Source organism: Haliotis asinina, chromosome 2, assembly GCF_037392515.1.
Source record: "Haliotis asinina isolate JCU_RB_2024 chromosome 2, JCU_Hal_asi_v2, whole genome shotgun sequence".
NCBI lineage: Eukaryota > Metazoa > Mollusca > Gastropoda > Lepetellida > Haliotidae > Haliotis > Haliotis asinina.
Window position 1 is genome coordinate 69,518,024 of NC_090281.1, and position 17,545 is coordinate 69,535,568.

General features: G+C 37.4%; 2 protein-coding genes across 2 annotated transcripts in view; one reads left to right on the forward strand and one right to left on the reverse strand.

Moving 5' to 3' along the window:
- Positions 1-103: 103 nt before the first annotated feature.
- On the forward strand, positions 104-7,724 carry LOC137274214 (translation initiation factor IF-3-like). The gene is made up of 3 exons (XM_067807274.1): positions 104-213; positions 5,173-5,761; positions 6,313-7,724. The coding sequence occupies exons 1-3, from the start codon at positions 194-196 to the stop codon at positions 6,457-6,459; spliced, it is 756 nt and encodes a 251-aa protein (XP_067663375.1). The 5' UTR covers positions 104-193; the 3' UTR covers positions 6,460-7,724.
- Positions 7,725-12,559: 4,835 nt separating this feature from the next.
- The window catches only part of LOC137274215 (tyrosine-protein kinase Btk-like), a 44,637-nt gene continuing 39,651 nt past the window's right edge, over positions 12,560-17,545 (reverse strand). Inside the window, exons 14-18 of the mRNA XM_067807275.1 lie at positions 17,343-17,431; positions 16,963-17,161; positions 15,753-15,871; positions 15,155-15,315; positions 12,560-14,531 (exon numbers count right to left, since the gene is read on the reverse strand). Of these exons, the coding sequence (XP_067663376.1) occupies positions 14,448-14,531; positions 15,155-15,315; positions 15,753-15,871; positions 16,963-17,161; positions 17,343-17,431 (652 nt within the window). The 3' untranslated portion in view covers positions 12,560-14,447. The remainder of the gene's footprint in view (positions 14,532-15,154; positions 15,316-15,752; positions 15,872-16,962; positions 17,162-17,342; positions 17,432-17,545) is intronic.

Below are 17,545 nucleotides of genomic sequence, written 5' to 3' on the forward strand. Positions count from 1 at the left end.
CTTACGTATCTTAGTGGAAACAATATCCTCTTTGGATTTGTTATTGGTAGGGGCATCATACGTATGATGTATCTAATTATAATATATTATGAAAATGTTTGATGCTTAGCCTTTGTAAGTTGGTGCTTAATTCATATCAATTGACTTACGAAACATAAGCTGAACATGTTTCTGACATACGGGCATTGTTAAAATGGCCGCGTCCATGAACAGGTACCTGAGGTGTTTCAAACTGTGATGAACAACTTGTATTTTGCTTATTTGTCTAACCACCAAATTGTCATTAGTGAAAATCAACGGATTTGAGTTGTGCAATGTTCACGCAGTCCAAATGTAAACTTTCACAACTCGTTCCTTTGATAAATATAGTTTTAATATGGATTTCCGTTGTGGAATATTTTCATATTCGTATCTGTAATTTCGTCACCCCACCTCTTTCGCCGCGTCATTTTCATAGTCTGTCGTTAGGAAAGAGTTCAATAACTTTATAAGGTTCATACATATACAGTTATGTTTCAGTCATTTTTGTTTTTGAAGCACATGTTTGCTTCTGCCTTCTCGACCACCATTCACTTGGAACAAGACTAATTCAGTTAAAGGAGCACTGATGCGGAACAGTTTCCGTCGACTGATTTAAAACTTTGTTGTTGTTTTTCTCCTGTGAGTACGGATGATATCCCAGAATTCGTGACTGGTTCGTGATCTCTGCTGCGCAGTCCGTGTGTGCAATTGAGAGTTTAATTATTTACAGATCAACTGAGGTGAAGTCATTTTTACTTCATTACAAATGTATTATGAAAACAATCCAAACACTTTGAAGGTTAATCATCTGCCAGTGGTAGAAATGGTAAAATCTCATTAGGACGAAAAAATAACTAAACCAATGGACGTCTCTATATTTGGTCTCATAACCCTAATTAGTTTCTTGTCATATTTGTATGATTTTGAAAATTAAGAAAAGAACACACGGACTGCTTATACTTATAGTAAATTTCTAACATGACTGTAACATTTAAACATTGTATAGACTGCCAATGTGGATCCTTATTTCACACACATACGCAATCTAGAGTGTGTTTTCTTTTGTATTGATTCTGCTGAATGCTACAACAAATAAATTAAAACAAAATGCAAATAATGAATATAAAATAGACTAATCTTATAGCAACAATGTCAGGCTACTATCTTTTTCAGGAATGTATCCATCAATATCCACAAAAAGAACGATATTCTATTCATTTGCAGCTGGTAAATAATCCTGCTCTGTGTGGTGTGTCTTACAACGGTCTAATTCGCGAAAAAGTGGTGAAAACCTGATAATCCTCTCAATGGTCACCCAAGATAGCACACCTGGCAACTAATTGTATGATGTCCGCCATTCTAAGTAATTTAGTTAACCAATAATGAACAATCAATCAATCAACGCAATGGTGGTTAATTCTTTGAAGGGAGGATGTTGTTTTTACACTCGCACTCTATGACAGGGTGTAGTCAGTATAGATTAGACTGCCTTTTGACAAATCCGCTCTAGAAGATAAAAGTAATTAAAGGGGCACTGATGCAGAGCAGTTTCCGTCGACTGGTGTAAACTTTTGTTATTGTTTTTCTCCCGAGAGTACCCGGATGATATCCCAGAATTCATGACTGGTTCATGACCTCTGCTGCGCAGTCCGTAAGCGCAATTGATAGATTAATTTTAGACAGATCAACTGAGGTGAAGTCATTTTTACTTTATTACAAATGTATTATGAAAACAAATGAAACGCTTTGAAGGTTAATCATCTGCCAGTGGTAGAAATGGTAAAACCTTATTAGGACGAAAAAATAACTAAACCAATGTACATCTCTATATTTGGTCTCATAACCCTAATTAGTTTCTTGTCATATTTGTATGATTTTGAAAATTAAGAAAAGAACACACGGTCTGCTTATACCCATAGTAAATTTCTAACATAACAGCAACATTTATACATTGTATAGACTGCCAATGTGGATCCTATTTCACACTCATACGCGATCTAGTGTGTGTTTTTTTTGTCATATAGATTCTGTTGAATGCTACAACAAATAATTAAAACAAAATGCAAATAATGAATGTAAAGCAGACTAATTTTATAGCAACAATGTCAGGCTACTACCTTGTTCAGGAATGTATCCATCAATATCCACAAAAAGAACGATATTCTATTCATTTGCAGCTGGTAAATAATCCTGCTCTGTGTCGCGTGTCTTACAACTGTCTAATTTGCGAAAAAGTAACACATCGTTTCACGTCTTTCACACTGGTGAAAACCTGATAAACCTCTCGTTGGTCACCCAAGATAGCACACCTGGCAACTAATTGTATGATGTCTGCCATTCTAAGTAATTTAGTTAACCAATAATGAGCAATCAATCAATCAACGCAATGGTGGTTAATTCTTTGAAGGGAGGATGTTGTTTTTACACTCGCACTTTACGACAGGGTATAGTCATCTACACACACTGCCTTTTGACAAATCCGCTAGAAGATAAAAGTAATTAATCAATCAGTGTGTTATCGGTTAATCCTTTGATCGATGTTTGTCTTTGTAACTCAGCTGATAAACCATCTTGCATCACTTACATGCACATATTACATAACATACAATACATTGCCATTACAGACCTTAATTTAAAATGTTGAGAAATGCCAAATGGGAACCTTTGTTGAGTAACTGAAGTGGTGTAACTACTAATTATACCTGCTATAAATTCATTAACTGAGCATCCAGAGAATGCTGACAAATAACACCTGTAGGTTTACACCATCAAACGCAAGTTACAGCAAGGAAGATGTAATGTCTGTGTCGCATGCAGCCTGAAAACACTTATGGGCCGAAACTGTTTTGAGGATACCAATGGAATTTCGTTACACAAGGAATACACACAGGCATTTGCTGTGTACTTGGGTAAATAGGTGAAATAAGGGGTTTTTCACGTAAGAAAATTTTCAGATTTCTCTACCAAAGGCAAAGTCATCGTTTTTTGTTTACGAATTCAAATAAATCTACCGTGTGTTTTTATTTTCATAAATAATAAACCATTGTAGCTACCAGAGCTACCAAAATTTACGTATGATATTTGCTGTCACAGCTGAACCAACACTCAAAACTACCTAAATATAAAGCTTTGCAATCTTCCGGACTGAAACAAATGGCTTGCTACGTGCCTGTAGACATCATATTTTCATGTAACATGATTAAATATCGAGGTTAAAAACATGGAAATAGGATCAAATTGGATCAGTAACTATACCATCCAAGCATCCGAAAAGAACTACACTGCTGAGATATTTTGTTACGATCAGACAAGGAATACCATGGATATTTTTAAATAATGGCATATGATGGACATCCAGCCTCCTGACTGTTTAGGGGACGAAATTCTGCTAATATGGACAGGAGCCCAGTTCCTTTGTCCGTCACGGTCAAAGGAGCGGGCGCTGACCAATTTGCAGTTTGGTTTCGTAATTAGACCGTTGGCGAGAAACATTATTTGCTCCGCATCAGAGCCCCTTTAATCAATCAGTGTGTTATCAGTTAATCCTTTGATCGATGCTTGTTTTTGTAACTCAGGTGATAAACCCTCTTGCTTCACTTACTTGCACATATTACATAACATATAATACATTTGCCACTACAGACCTTAATTTATAATGTTGAGTATTTACTCCAGACAGGAGAAATGCCAAATGGGAACCTTTGTTGAGTAACCTGTGTGGTGTTACCACTAATTATACCTGTTATAATTTCATTTACTGGCCATCAAGAGAATGATGACAAATAACACCTGTAGGTTTACACCATCAAAGGCGAGTTACAGCAAGGAAGATGTAATGTCTGTGTCGCATGCAGCCTGAAAACATTTATGGGCCGAAACTGTTTTGAGGATACCAACGGAACTTCGTTACATAAGAAATACATACAGCCATTTGCTGTGTACTTGGAGAAATAGGTGTAATCAGTCTTTTTACATAAGGACATTTTCAGATTTCTCTACCAAAGGCAAAGTCATTGTTTTTAGTTTATGAATTCTAATAAATCAACTAGGTGTTTTTATTATCATAGATAATAAACCATTGTAGCTACCATAGCTACCAAAATTTACGTATGATATTTGCTATCACAGCTGGGCCAACACTCAAAACTATCTAAATATGAAGCTTTGCAATCTTCCGGACTGAAACAAATGGCTTGCTACGTGCCTGTAGACGTCATATTTTTGCATAACTTGATTAAATATCGAGGTACAAAACACAAAAATAGGATCAAATTGGATCAGTCACTATACCATCCAAGCATCTGAAAAAAAACTACACTGCTGGGATATTTTGTTACGATCAGACAAGGAATACCATGGATATTTTTAAATAATGGCATATGATGGGCATCCAGCCTCCTGACTGTTTAGGTGAAGAAATTCTGCTAATGTGGACAGGAGCCCAGTCCCTTTGTCCGTCATGGTCGAGGGAGCAGGTGCTGACCAATTTGCAGTTTGGTTTCATAATTAGACCGTTGGCGAGAAACATTATTTGCTCCGCATCAGAGCCCCTTTAACCATCTTTGCACTTCACAAAGTGTAATATGCAAATGCCTGCAGTATTACTTCAACGACGTTCTTATTTCCAATTATTGGTAATATTCCATCACACATATAATATTACTGCAGGTGTAGTCATAAAATGTTTAGGATACTTGCTCTGAAGCCTATTTGCATTCATGCAATAAATCCTGTTATTTTTGTCTGAATCAGGTCTGCAAATTCTTTGGTGTTTTTCTGTGTTGGAAGTAATGAGTATAAAGATTTCTAGGTATGAATCAGGACACTGAACCTGCTTCACTGTATGATTACTCTCCCTCTCTGAAACAAAAAAAAGAATGGAAACAATTCTATAGTTGAAAGTTTTGAAATGTCAGTGACTTTTCCTTCCTGAAATAAAGATTATAGACTATAATTGCTACTTATTTGACTTGCATACAGCTTTGTCCTTGTCAGTTTTGAGGATCAGTGAGGCTCATTTTCATGTATTGATTATGCAGGCAAGTGAAAGTGGCACAAGTGTGATGAATGAAAGTTGGAGTATTATTGCCCTTTATGTCCAATTAGTACCACACTATTAACATATTTTGTTTATGTCCTTTCTAACTGCAGACTTGCAGTGACATTGTGCAGGTATGCTCAGAGAAAACTCTACTACCACAAACTGGGACCTGATCTCAGACTCCCGATGACCAGAAGCCTATCCCACTGTCCCACTGGACCAGATGGTGCTAAACATCTCCTAGAAAAGAGAATTTCCTATCAGTTGACATGCTTGGTGAAGCTAACACGACAACTGTCTGGGACTTGTTGCTCTCAGGCTAAGAAGATATCTGTACCTCAAGCTGACCTCAAAGCAGACAGTGAAGTCATGGTGTTTGACATGACAGGGATGTTTATTGGTAAGATGCCAATATCTAAAGCTGAGGAGATGGCAAACAAAGAGAGTCTAAAGCTTGTAGACATGGGACCCAATCAGGACAAAGTCCAGTGCTATAAACTGATGACAGGGAAGGAGCTCCACAAAGAATCGATGAAAACCAAGTCTGTAAAATCAGGCCGGACAGATGAAAAGGAGTTTGTTATAACAATAAAGATAACCGATCACGACCTGGGTATCAAACTGAAACATGTGCAGGAGACATTGCAGAAAGGCAGGCATGTGAAGATCACTCTAAAAGAGAAGGGGAGAATGGAAGAGGTTATTGTCAGCTCTGAGAAAATTAATGTTTCTGTTTTTCATTATTTTCTATTTTTCGGCATTTCATATATCCACTCTGTTTTGATAATTACTCCGAAATCATTTGTGTGATAATTTTGTGCTGAGTCCAAGATAGGTTAAAACAGTGCTAGAAATAGAATTTAGTTTCAACTCATGGATTCACTCATTCTCTGCCCACAAAGATTACTCCTGTCATATCTGCCTACGTAATGTTATGTAGAAAGGTATGACAAGAGTAACCTCTGTGGGAAGAGGATGGGTTTCACTTGATTTGCACTGTTGTGTGCAGTTTAAAATACAACTGACATCTTGTACTGTAGCACATGAGTTCATATCACAGTCCTACCACTCATGAAACATTTTTTGAAGATAAAAGTTTATAATATAGACTGCCATGGTGGTAATCTTTGAAGAAATATCATTATGATACGGTGATTGATTTTATTTGCATCTGTGCTTGAACTTTGGCAGCCCGAAGGTTGAGTACGAAATGAGCACACTGACATATAATCGTGTATTTGATGCTTCAGGCTGAGGTGAATCGCCTGCAGAGTCAGCTCCTGAGGAAGATATCTGACAGCGTGAATGAGATTGCTATTGTCAAGAACGCCATCAGGACATCCAAATTTTGCAAGGTTTCAATCATTCCCAAAGAGGATGCAAAACAAGATGTCTGATTCTGTGCGAATCATGTAAAATATGACAGTAAAAAGAGGAAACACAGCCATGTTTATGATGAGGACACTTGCTGAATGTTAATAACAATTTTCAGTGGGAAGTTCGGTAGCCTGGTGCTTAAAACAGTTGCATGTGATGTTTAAAAGTGCGATCTTTTCCCACAAGAAATTGGCGTTCCCAGTCCTACTTTTTTCAAATACTACCCGGGGCGGTGGGGTAGCCTAGTGGTTAAAGCGTTCGCTCGTCACGCCAAAGACTCAGGTTCGATTCTCCACATGGGTACAATGTGTGAGGCCCATTTTCTGGTGTCCCCCGCCGTGATATTGCTGGAATATTGCCAAAAGCGGTGTAAAACCAAACTCACTCACTCAAATACTACCTTGGTTGAGCAGGACTTTACTTGTTCACTCACTTCCAAATTTTATTTTGAGGTACATATATAACAAGCTAAATATAACTTAACGTGATTCCTCTTTATACAGTCTGTTAATATGATGATAGATGATTTGTAAAATTTTAAACAGTCATACCTCATCAATACAACATAAGAAGTACTCTTTGAGGAACATTTAGGATACAAAGACAGTGAAGCAGTGACAGAACTACACTTGATATACCAAACCTGTTAGGTAGTGATGGTGAAAATCACAAATACCAGTAAATCCTGATAAATCCAGCTCATGTGGTTCTGTTAATCCATGCCAAGATGACTGTAGATCATGAAAGTGTATTGTGCTCCTGTTGGCTTTACAAAGTCAACTTTTGCTATCACTTGTTTGGAGCTATCAGAAGATCTCTTACTGGTAAATTGGTTTATATGTCTACACACCCCTGGTAAAGGCCTTAACAGGGCTCCAGATAATATTTTCATGATGAGGAGTACATACACCTTATTTTTTCAATATAAGAGCCCTTGGTCCTTGAGGGCCACCCGCAGAAGCACATTGAAGAGCGACTGACCACAGTAGAGTACCTCATAGGACCCAGTATTTGTTCTGTATATTCAAACTGGTTGCAAGTTATACATCACAGTGAGGTTTTATGTTTTGTATAAAGAGTCAAGTATTACTGAGAACCCAGAGTATGATGTTTGTTTTCAAATTAAATACTTTATGTACACATTTTTTCAGTGTGTGATTTCCTTAGTTTCAAGAATGGAAGAGTATGAGGATTTATGCCATGTGCAGGATGTAAAGCTATTCGATTGATGTGTGTTGAAATGTGTTGGCATTCCTGCAATTAAAGTTATTTTTGCAAGATTTTTCATGATGTTCTTTGTCATTGTTGAATTTCAACTTGTGATGCTCAAATTAAAATTTCATCCTTGGTATTACAAGGAAGATCAACTTAAAAGGGGCTTATCATGGTTAACTGTGTGTGATGATGCTCATGATATTGACCACCCTTTGTCTGGTTCAGTCTCGATTACTTTCAGACTGCTTCTATCCAAAGTAGTATTAAAAAGCTTTACAAAAAACAGCAGTCAAAACCACGTAAGTCTTACTGTGAAATAGTTGTAGTATCGTTCATATTTGTAGTGTTCAGGTAGCAGCTTAATTTTGTTAAGTTTGTAAGTCAGTGTGAATGTATAGAGTGTTTGCATTTAGGTAACAACAGTGAGTGTATGAGTATTAAGTGCAGGAGATATCATGTTTTTATGCAAAGTGTGTAAGTTTTTGAGTATTTAATATCAACTTTTGAATGAGCGAGTTAATACATGTATATGTGTGAAAATATGTATAAAAGTGTGCATGCATGAGTTTAAAAGGAAGAATGAGAATTTTGGTTATTATTAGGTAGAGATTGAGTTGATTATTACCTAGGCTAAAGAAGTAGTAATTCTTAATGTGTGACTGGGAAGCACATGTGTGACTGGGAAGCACATGGGTGAAGCACATGGGTGACTGAGAGGCACATGTGTGACTGGGAAGCACATGGGTGAAGCACATGGGTGACTGAGAGGCACATGTGTGACTGGGAAGCACTTGGGTGACTAAGAGGCACATGGTAGGGACAGAGGTGTTGTGAGAGTGTCTCACACACATTAGATTGAATGAATTTAGATGGTCAAATTCACATAGGACATATAATCATGGAAATAAAATTTGAGGAACTGATATTTGTTTTCAAATGGATGTTTGGAAAAGAAAACTAGAACCCAACAATATTGACATAAAGACCATACACTTCCTCAAAACTGATGCTGTTTATAAAAGGAAGACAAAAGATCATAGCAAACACTGAAAATATTTATTCACAAAATAGAAAAATCATGCTATATCATTTGGAAATGGTATCAAATCATACACGAATACACTGATATTATGGCTAAAATCTTCTCCATTGTAGGAATTTGATTTTGCAGCAAAATAATGCTGAGGAATGCAGTGAGGATTATGTTATGGTAATTCTAGGATCAGCTTCATGCTACAACATATAAGCCACAAGACCAGTCACCTGACTCCGTTTTGTTTGGAGGAGGTGATGTTTCTTCCCTCCATACCTTGCACTCATATTGTAGTTGTTAAAGCACCTTGTTTCAATACTTCACTACATAAATGTTGCAGCCAAAACAAAAAGGTCTAATCCTACTACATATATTTATCTGTACAATTATTGTATTTAAGGCAACTTAAGACAAAACTATGTACAATTTATTATTAAAAATAACGTGTGTCTGAAATTGTATATCAAGACTTGACCCATTTGAAACAGTAATACTGTAATATCAACATTCACCTAAAACATGTCCCCAAATCTTGCACTATGAGTTTTCTTGACCATTCTTTGAGTGGGTTACTGATTGTAATAGCTCAGAAAATCCGGAGTAATTTTCAACTAGTACATGTACTTAGAAATCATTGTAAGTAATATAAGCTATGTATTTTTACTCCCTTTGTATTGTATCTTTGTTGTGAACCATTTGTAAAATAATTTTTTAAACCCTTTCATTAGGTCAGACCCATTTTGTTTCCTGGGTTTTTTTTCATGGATCCACCTGTTGTATATTTTCAGGAATAAGAAAAAAAACCATAATTAAGTTTCTCTGCTCAAAAAATAAAATTCAATGTTTTTGCCAAAAATGTAAACTTACCAAAAACAATTTATTTAGATTGCTTTATGAACTTACACTTTATGAATTGCTAAAAGCTAAAACACGCAGTGTTTAAAAGTGACTGGTGATTTTATTTTTTTCCCCTCCTGCCTTTGTTTTCTGAGGGCAAATGTCCGTAAAACAAGAAGTAAAATTGGTCGGGCCTTATAACTTTTCACACACTCTGCTTATCAACAAAAGCGAAAAAAGAAGTTTAACAATACTGAGCTCAAAAATACTAAGCAAACATTAAGCAACGACCTTTGAGCATGAATCCTCCATGAAATAAATATTTCCCTACAGTATGGTGGGATAATATATGATACACTTAGATTCAGCATCCCTCCTCACATGGGGATATAGTGTGGATGTGTGAAGGCTGTTGCTTAATAAATGACCATCAGTACATTCATCAGAAGACAAATATGTTATTGACAAGCAGGTGCTGCAATATCTACTGCATCATAGCATATTTAAAGCAGATTTACATATGCTTTGCATCTTGGCACAGTGGAGATATTCCGAAGGTGGGAGGTAACGTGCTAGATTCAGATCCTTAGCCATTAAAATCTAGTTCTATGAGGAGGAATTCCTCAGGTGGATAATAACATACTTTAAGCACTATATTCAGGTATACCTCAGGTAGCAATAACCTTTCTTGTGTGGGTGATTCCTCAGATGGGTGATAACATGCTTTAAGCACTATATTGAGGTATATGTCAGGTGGCAATAATCTTGTTTGATGGTATTCCTCAAGTGGGTGATAACATGCTTAAAGCACTATATTCAGGTATACTTCAGGTTGCAATAACCTAGCTTGTGTGGGGTTATTCCTCAAGTGTCTGATAACACGCACAGAAGACTATGTAGAGGTATACATCGCATGGTGATGACATGGCTCTATGTGATGGAATTCCTAAAGTTGTGTGAAAAGGTGCAAGTATACTTCAGTGGCAATAACCTAACTTGTGAGGAGGTCTTCTTCACATCAGTGATAACCCTGGGCACTATACATGTACAGTGAATACCTCAGGTGGAGATAACTCTGGGTACTATACAGGTAGAGTGATAATCCTGGGTACTATACAGGTACAATGAATACCTCAGGTGGTGATAACCCTGGGCACTATACAGGTGCAGTGAATACCTCAGGTGGTAATAACCCTGGGCACTATACTAGTACAGTGAATATCTCAGGTGGACAATACCCTGGGTACTATACAGGTAAAGCGATAACCCTGGGTACTATATAGGTACAGTGAATACCTCAGGTGGTGATAATCCTGGGCACTGTACAGGCACAGTGAACACCTCAGGTGTTGATAACACTGGATACTATACTGGTTTATTACCTATGAGGGAGAATAAATTGTTTTTCACAAACAGTGCAATGTCACGGTTCTTCTGTAAGGTTACCGTCTACATGTGAAGATGGTGGGTAGTCATTCTATGTTTGAAAGCAGATTCGGGTTTATTGCCAATTCAACAATTTCGGTAATAAACAGAATATTATATTCATGCCCATAATATACTATGTGCACGACACTCGTATCTAAATATCGCTTGCTCTCACTCAGGAAATACCAATATTTAGGCACTCATGTTGTAACACACAGTATGACAAGGGCACTCATAGTATCCTCTATACAGTGAATACCTCGGGTGTTGATTACCCTGAATACTATACAGGTACAGTGAATGCTCACATGGTGATAACCCTGGATACTTTCGATGTACAGTGAATACCCCAGGTCGTGATAACCCTTGGCACTATATATACCCCAGGTGGTGATAACCCTTGGTGCTATAAATACCACAGGTGGGGATAACCCTGGGCATTATAAAGGTACAGTGAAAACTACAGGTGTTCAGGTGGTGATAACCCTGGGCATTAAAGAGGTATAGTGAATACTACAGGTGTTCAAGTGGTGATAACCCTGGGCGTTATAGAGGTACAGTGAATACTTCAGGTGTTCAGGTGGTGATAACCCTGGCCACTATATAAGTACATCAAATACCTCAGTGATAACACTTTGCAACATATAGGTACAGTGAATACCTCAGGTGGTTATAACCTAACATCAACTATGAAAAGATGTGAAGTGAGTGATAACTGCAGGCATTGTACTGAGGTTTTCACACATGGGTGATAACATAACAAGACAAGACATTATTCATATCTGTTGTAAACATCAGCACATTTGAGAGATATCCTCCGGTATGCCATAAAACTGCCCTTTAAAAGGACCCATGCCTAAGCTGTAAGATAACACTGTGTGCTCTAAATAGCTATACCACTGCTGGGTATAAATTCATTATTGATCTTTATTCAAGCTCTTTTAACATGATACAAATATCTTGATATTTTTTATATCTTGATATCATTTCATCGTTCACACAAGCAAAATCACCCTTTTCACTCAGTATTTACAAAGAAACTCAATATTTCCCTACATTTTATGGGCAAGTATCCCTGTGATCTGAGGTTGTTTCTACATGTTTCTACATGGTGCGACAGCATGCATCATGGGATGCAGTAGTGTAACTAATTAGGATTGAGTTGAAGGTGTCACTTTGTTATATAATTAGGATTAAATAAGAAGGAATTTCTCACTGTTACGACTAAACACTACTGATAATGGATAATAAATTTGAATCAAAACATACTATCAAGTGATACCCAAGTTGTTTTTAGCTTGCTTTTCTGTATGCAATAAACTATGAAGTTATACGTATTTGGACTGACTCACCAACTTCTAGAATACAGACCAGTTAACTATGTCAGAGTTTCATAAGAGCTAACGTCTTCATTAGGGAGAGACTATGTGGGGAATGGGAAGTTCCTATGACCATTGTATGAGATCAGCACTATTGTTTAATGTCTTGGAACTCGATTATATTCTCTAATATAAACAAGTTATGATGTTGAACTTTCAATGGAATTCTTTGGACTTGCTGTTTGCAAGAAAAGGGCACTTTATATTTTTTCACAATGCAAGATGCAATTTTTTTGTGTATGATGATTTAGCTGATTGAGACCTCATGTACTTAAAGCAGATGTACTAAAGCATCCATAATCGCTTTGAGATTTCTCTGTACAAAACAGCTGTTGAAAAAGCACCACAGAGAGCAATGATGGGCACATGCTTGTTTGTTTCGTTGTTGTGAACAAAAAGACATAAAGGCAAGTGACATACACACTGTCCTCATGAATACGAACATAGCACTAAAAGCCATGCAAGTATAGAACTGAACAATATAACAGATCTCTTTTTAAATCCTACAGTTACTTTGAATTTAAATTGACAGTTGGCATAATTAGACAAAAACACTTTCTGAATGTGCCAGTGAATAAAGTAGAGCATATATACTATAACTGGGTTTTAAATATTAAGGCTGAACAATTCTACTTGTAAAAATTGGAGTCAAAGTAGACTGGATGACCTTATTAAACTTGCATTCACAAAAACAAAGTCTCATTTATCACATCAAAACATGGCATGTATTGCATGGAAAAGCATCAAAGCTCTGACAACACAACATCAAAAGGAAGCTCAGAAGTTTAATAAACTGAGAACATTGGGAAAACATCAATTATTTACGTGAAATTAAATTTCACTGCTTTTAAGGTTTAGTCTGGTTTTTTTAAAATTATGACCAGTTGTCATCTGTGTCACTGTATCCTGACACCATGACCCAGTAACTATGGAAACCCTTGCGGGAATCAACTGGTATTCCATATGGTCAGAACTGAGCTGCTAGTCTTATGTATTTAAACGAGTACATTAACGAAAGGTTTGGAAATTTCTGTAAGCCAAAGTCAATTTGTCAAGAATTTCTAACCTTAGAAAAAAGAAAACACCCTGAATTTGAAATACAACTAGCCATTCTCCATCTATTTCAATTAACAAGATGACACTGCATAATGTGTCATCTAGATTTAGCCCTTCATTTGTGGGATGGGGAAGACTAGCAATTAGAGTGCAGCTCATTATGCCAGACTTGATTACCAACATTGGTATGTGGCAAGCCTATTCTCAGTGTCCCATGCTTTAATATGGTTGGAATAGCACTAAAAGCATTGTGAAACTCAAATCACTCCCTCTCTTATCCCAGGGTTAACTGGGAAATGAGGCTATACAACTCACCTATGAGTATCCAGCTACATATGGCCTTGCATTACCATGGGCAGGGCCTTACTAGTAACGTCACCGCATTTGGAATGATAAAGTAAATTTATAAAAAATATAATCCTTCTGCCTCAAAATATATGATCGAGAACCTTTTACTATACATGTGACATGGTCCAAATCTAAATGTTATCCAAAAATGCCCATAAAAGTATGCTTTATCTAAGATATAGATTTGTTAATACTGATCAAAAAGCCAAATCAAAACATAAAGATTGTTCTCTAATTAAAACTGGAATTGGCCATGCAGAAAATAACTACAAAATACCAATATTGCATATTGTTTATATAAGTACATATGAAATGAAAATATTGAACATTGAACCTTTAGGTAAGATTTCACACCTGAACAACAGAAACCATATCCAGGGCAAAAGCTTTTAGATTCGTTGCCTAGTAACCATAACCATGACAACAGCTAAATACCAATGAGCAGACAACATTTCAGCTGCATAATACTCGTGTGGTTTCGCTCACTGACTAAGCTTGGCTTGTGAACAAGCGCTATACATGCTTCTGAAATTTGAATTTCTACATGCTCATTGTCATCTCCATAATGAATTAGATCTCCAGGGATGTTGAAGCGGAACATCGACATGCTAGCTCTTCAGACATCGCCTCCTTCAACTGTTAATGTCTTAGTTATGTTGTGGCCTTTTCAGATTCAGCAGTAACACTATTGTTGCCAGATGTTGTAAGGACATTATACCAGGGGGTAGTCCCCACCATCAGCTAGGCCACTCAGCCGTCGATGTAACTCAGTAAAACCAGGTCGGCGTTCAGGTTTCTGAAAATAGACATTTTTATCATGTCTTCAGAAAACATCCTGCTAAATGTTTGAATGTAATCTCTGAATATGCAGGTTAGCATTGGTCTTCAGCAACACATGCTGTTGTACTAGATCAAGACTCATGCTGTTGATCACTGGATTGTCTGGTTCAGACTTGATTATTTACAGACTGCTGCCGTGTAGCTGGAATATTACTGAATGCAGCATTAAGTAACAAACCTAAACAAAATAAAATGTAATCATGTTAAACTGGGATTTGAACTCATAATAATACAATCTAAGAGAAGTGCTTTAGATGACTGGTAATCTGTGCACCCAACATTGTATAGTATAGTTATAATCGCTATCTATAATAATATCCACAAAGATCTCTTTAAGAAATGAACTTCAGTAACCCATTCTTATTGTAAGAGTTGACTAACGGGATTGGGTGGTCAGACTTGCTAACTTGGTTGACACATGTCATCAAATGCAAATTGCATAGATCGATCCTCTCGACTTAATCACTGGATTGTCTTGTCCAGACTTGATTATTTATAGACCACTGCCATATAACTAGAATACTGCTGAGTGTGGCATTTAACAACAACCAACCAACCAACAATCCATAACAGACATACCGCTTCCCAGCACTGCATCATGACCTTAAACATGAGTTCTGGGCACATCATAGGTTTCTGAAGGCGCCGGTTGGAGGTGATGACGTAGTCCACCACATCAAGGTTCTTCATGCCGCTGTACGGCATCTCACCACCGCTGAACACCTCCCACATCAGCACACCTGGAACATAGTATGACCGGATGATTCAGGTACATCTTTGAAGTAACACATACTTTGAGCCAAGCACTTCACATCACTTCAAATATATCTCTAAAATGACATATTGATTCAGGCTAAGGCATATCACATCGTTTCAACCATATTTCTAAAAAGACATATATGATTCAGCATAACACATCAATTCAAATACCTTTGTAAATTGACACATGCTGATTCAGCCTAGCATATATCATACTGCTTCAAGTACATCTCTAAACTGACACATACAACATTGATTCAGCCTCGAGCATATCACATCGCTTCTGTAAAATCACACATATATGATTCAGTCAAATCATATCATTATGATAACTATCAAGCTTCACCGATGACATGAGAAAACCATTTCAGCTACTGTCATCACTAAACATACAGCAAAAGAGAGCTCCACAACATACCGAAAGCCCAGACATCTGACTTGCTGCTGAAGCGTGTGTAGCTTAGAACTTCAGGGGGAGCCCACTTAACTGGAAACTTGGTCCCTGCTGAACTGGTGTACTCATCGTCAATGACATATCTGACAAAAGAGAGCCGTCATTAATAACACACCTGGCTATCAGGTTAACACAATGACGCATCATCCATCAGTTACACTATACATTGTGACCACCCCTTCACCAACTTAACTTGTTCTTTTGTCCAGTTTAGGTTTAAATTTTCTTGAATGGAAATTGGTGTGATCAATCAGCTTAATTAAATATGACATTTAGTAAAACAAGATATCTTATTCATTTTCTGTCAACTACACTTCATTTCAAGGCATGAGAAGATACAATATGATTGTGAATTCTGTGAATAATGCAGACTGATGTTATAATTATCAGTTGTCTGTTGTAACATATGTCATATTTCTTAGTAAAGTACAAATTCTAGTACTTTAGGTTAGGTGCCTGACTCTGAGGGTGCGGGTTCGAATCCCGGATGGGACTCAACCGAAAAAAAAAAAAAAAAAAAAAAAAAAAATCCCAAATATGACATATGTTACATTTGACCACTTTCTAAATGGCATCGTGTAATCACAGTTGTCTGTTGTCTGAGTTGGATGTGATTAGGACATCATCACAGAGGGTTGTCTTATGTAGGAAACATACTATTTTGATCCTGATCTTAAAGGTCAAGTTAGGAGATGAGCTTATCTATGAGGTCTGCTTATGTAGGGTAATATAGCGTAAATGAGGTAAAAGTGGGTTATACGTCGAAGAATATTTTGCTCTCTATTTGTAGCTGCTTGTAGACCAGGCTGTTTTTTCAGCGCTAGCTCACTGAGATACCAATCCGCATTTAAGCATGAATACCACTCAGATACATTATACAGGCTCCAAGCCGACCAGTCCATTGTTTTACCCATTAACGCTGAGTGCCAGATTGGGACTAACAACTATCATACCTGTATGTCTTTCGGTATGACACAGACAGGGATCAAACTCACAATCTTTCGCTCTCCATGCAGATGCTCTAACCACTACACCATAGAGGTGGTCAGAAATGGATATGCAAGCAAATTAAGTGACAATGCCACACATGGCCTACCATTTTGAACTTGATGAAAGTACTTTATTGCATACCTTGATACCATTTTGGAACCTACAACCTCTTTAACCTGCTCACCTGGCTAAACCAAAGTCAGCTACTTTGACTACATGGTCCTGTCCGACGAGGCAGTTCCTGGCTGCGAGATCTCGATGGATGAACTTGCGTTGTTCCAAGTAGCACATGCCCTTACACACTTGAATACAGAACTCCAGCAGGGTCATGGGCTGTTGCAGCAGGCGGTTCTTGTGACGGGCTAGGTAGTTGTTTAGTGCACCTGTAAACAGGTTGAGTAATCTTAGTAAACAAAACAGTCAGGGGACAGGCGAATGATGACTTAGGGAACAGAACAGACAGGCCACAGAAGACTTGGGAAGGAGAGAACAGACAGTACACAGATGACTAAGGCCAGCCTTCAACAATATTGATATAATGTTCAGGTTAACACAGATACCTACCATAACGCATGAGTTCCACCACAATCATGATAGGTTTGGCCTTGGTCACGACACCATACAGCTGCACCAAGTTGGGATGGTTCAGTTGGCTGCAGGAGAACAAACAGTGCTTACTGACACAAGCATCATCTTGACTTGTGTAAACAGTATGAGACTTTATCATTTGTACATGTATTAGTGGTAGGACTGAATATTGATGGCAT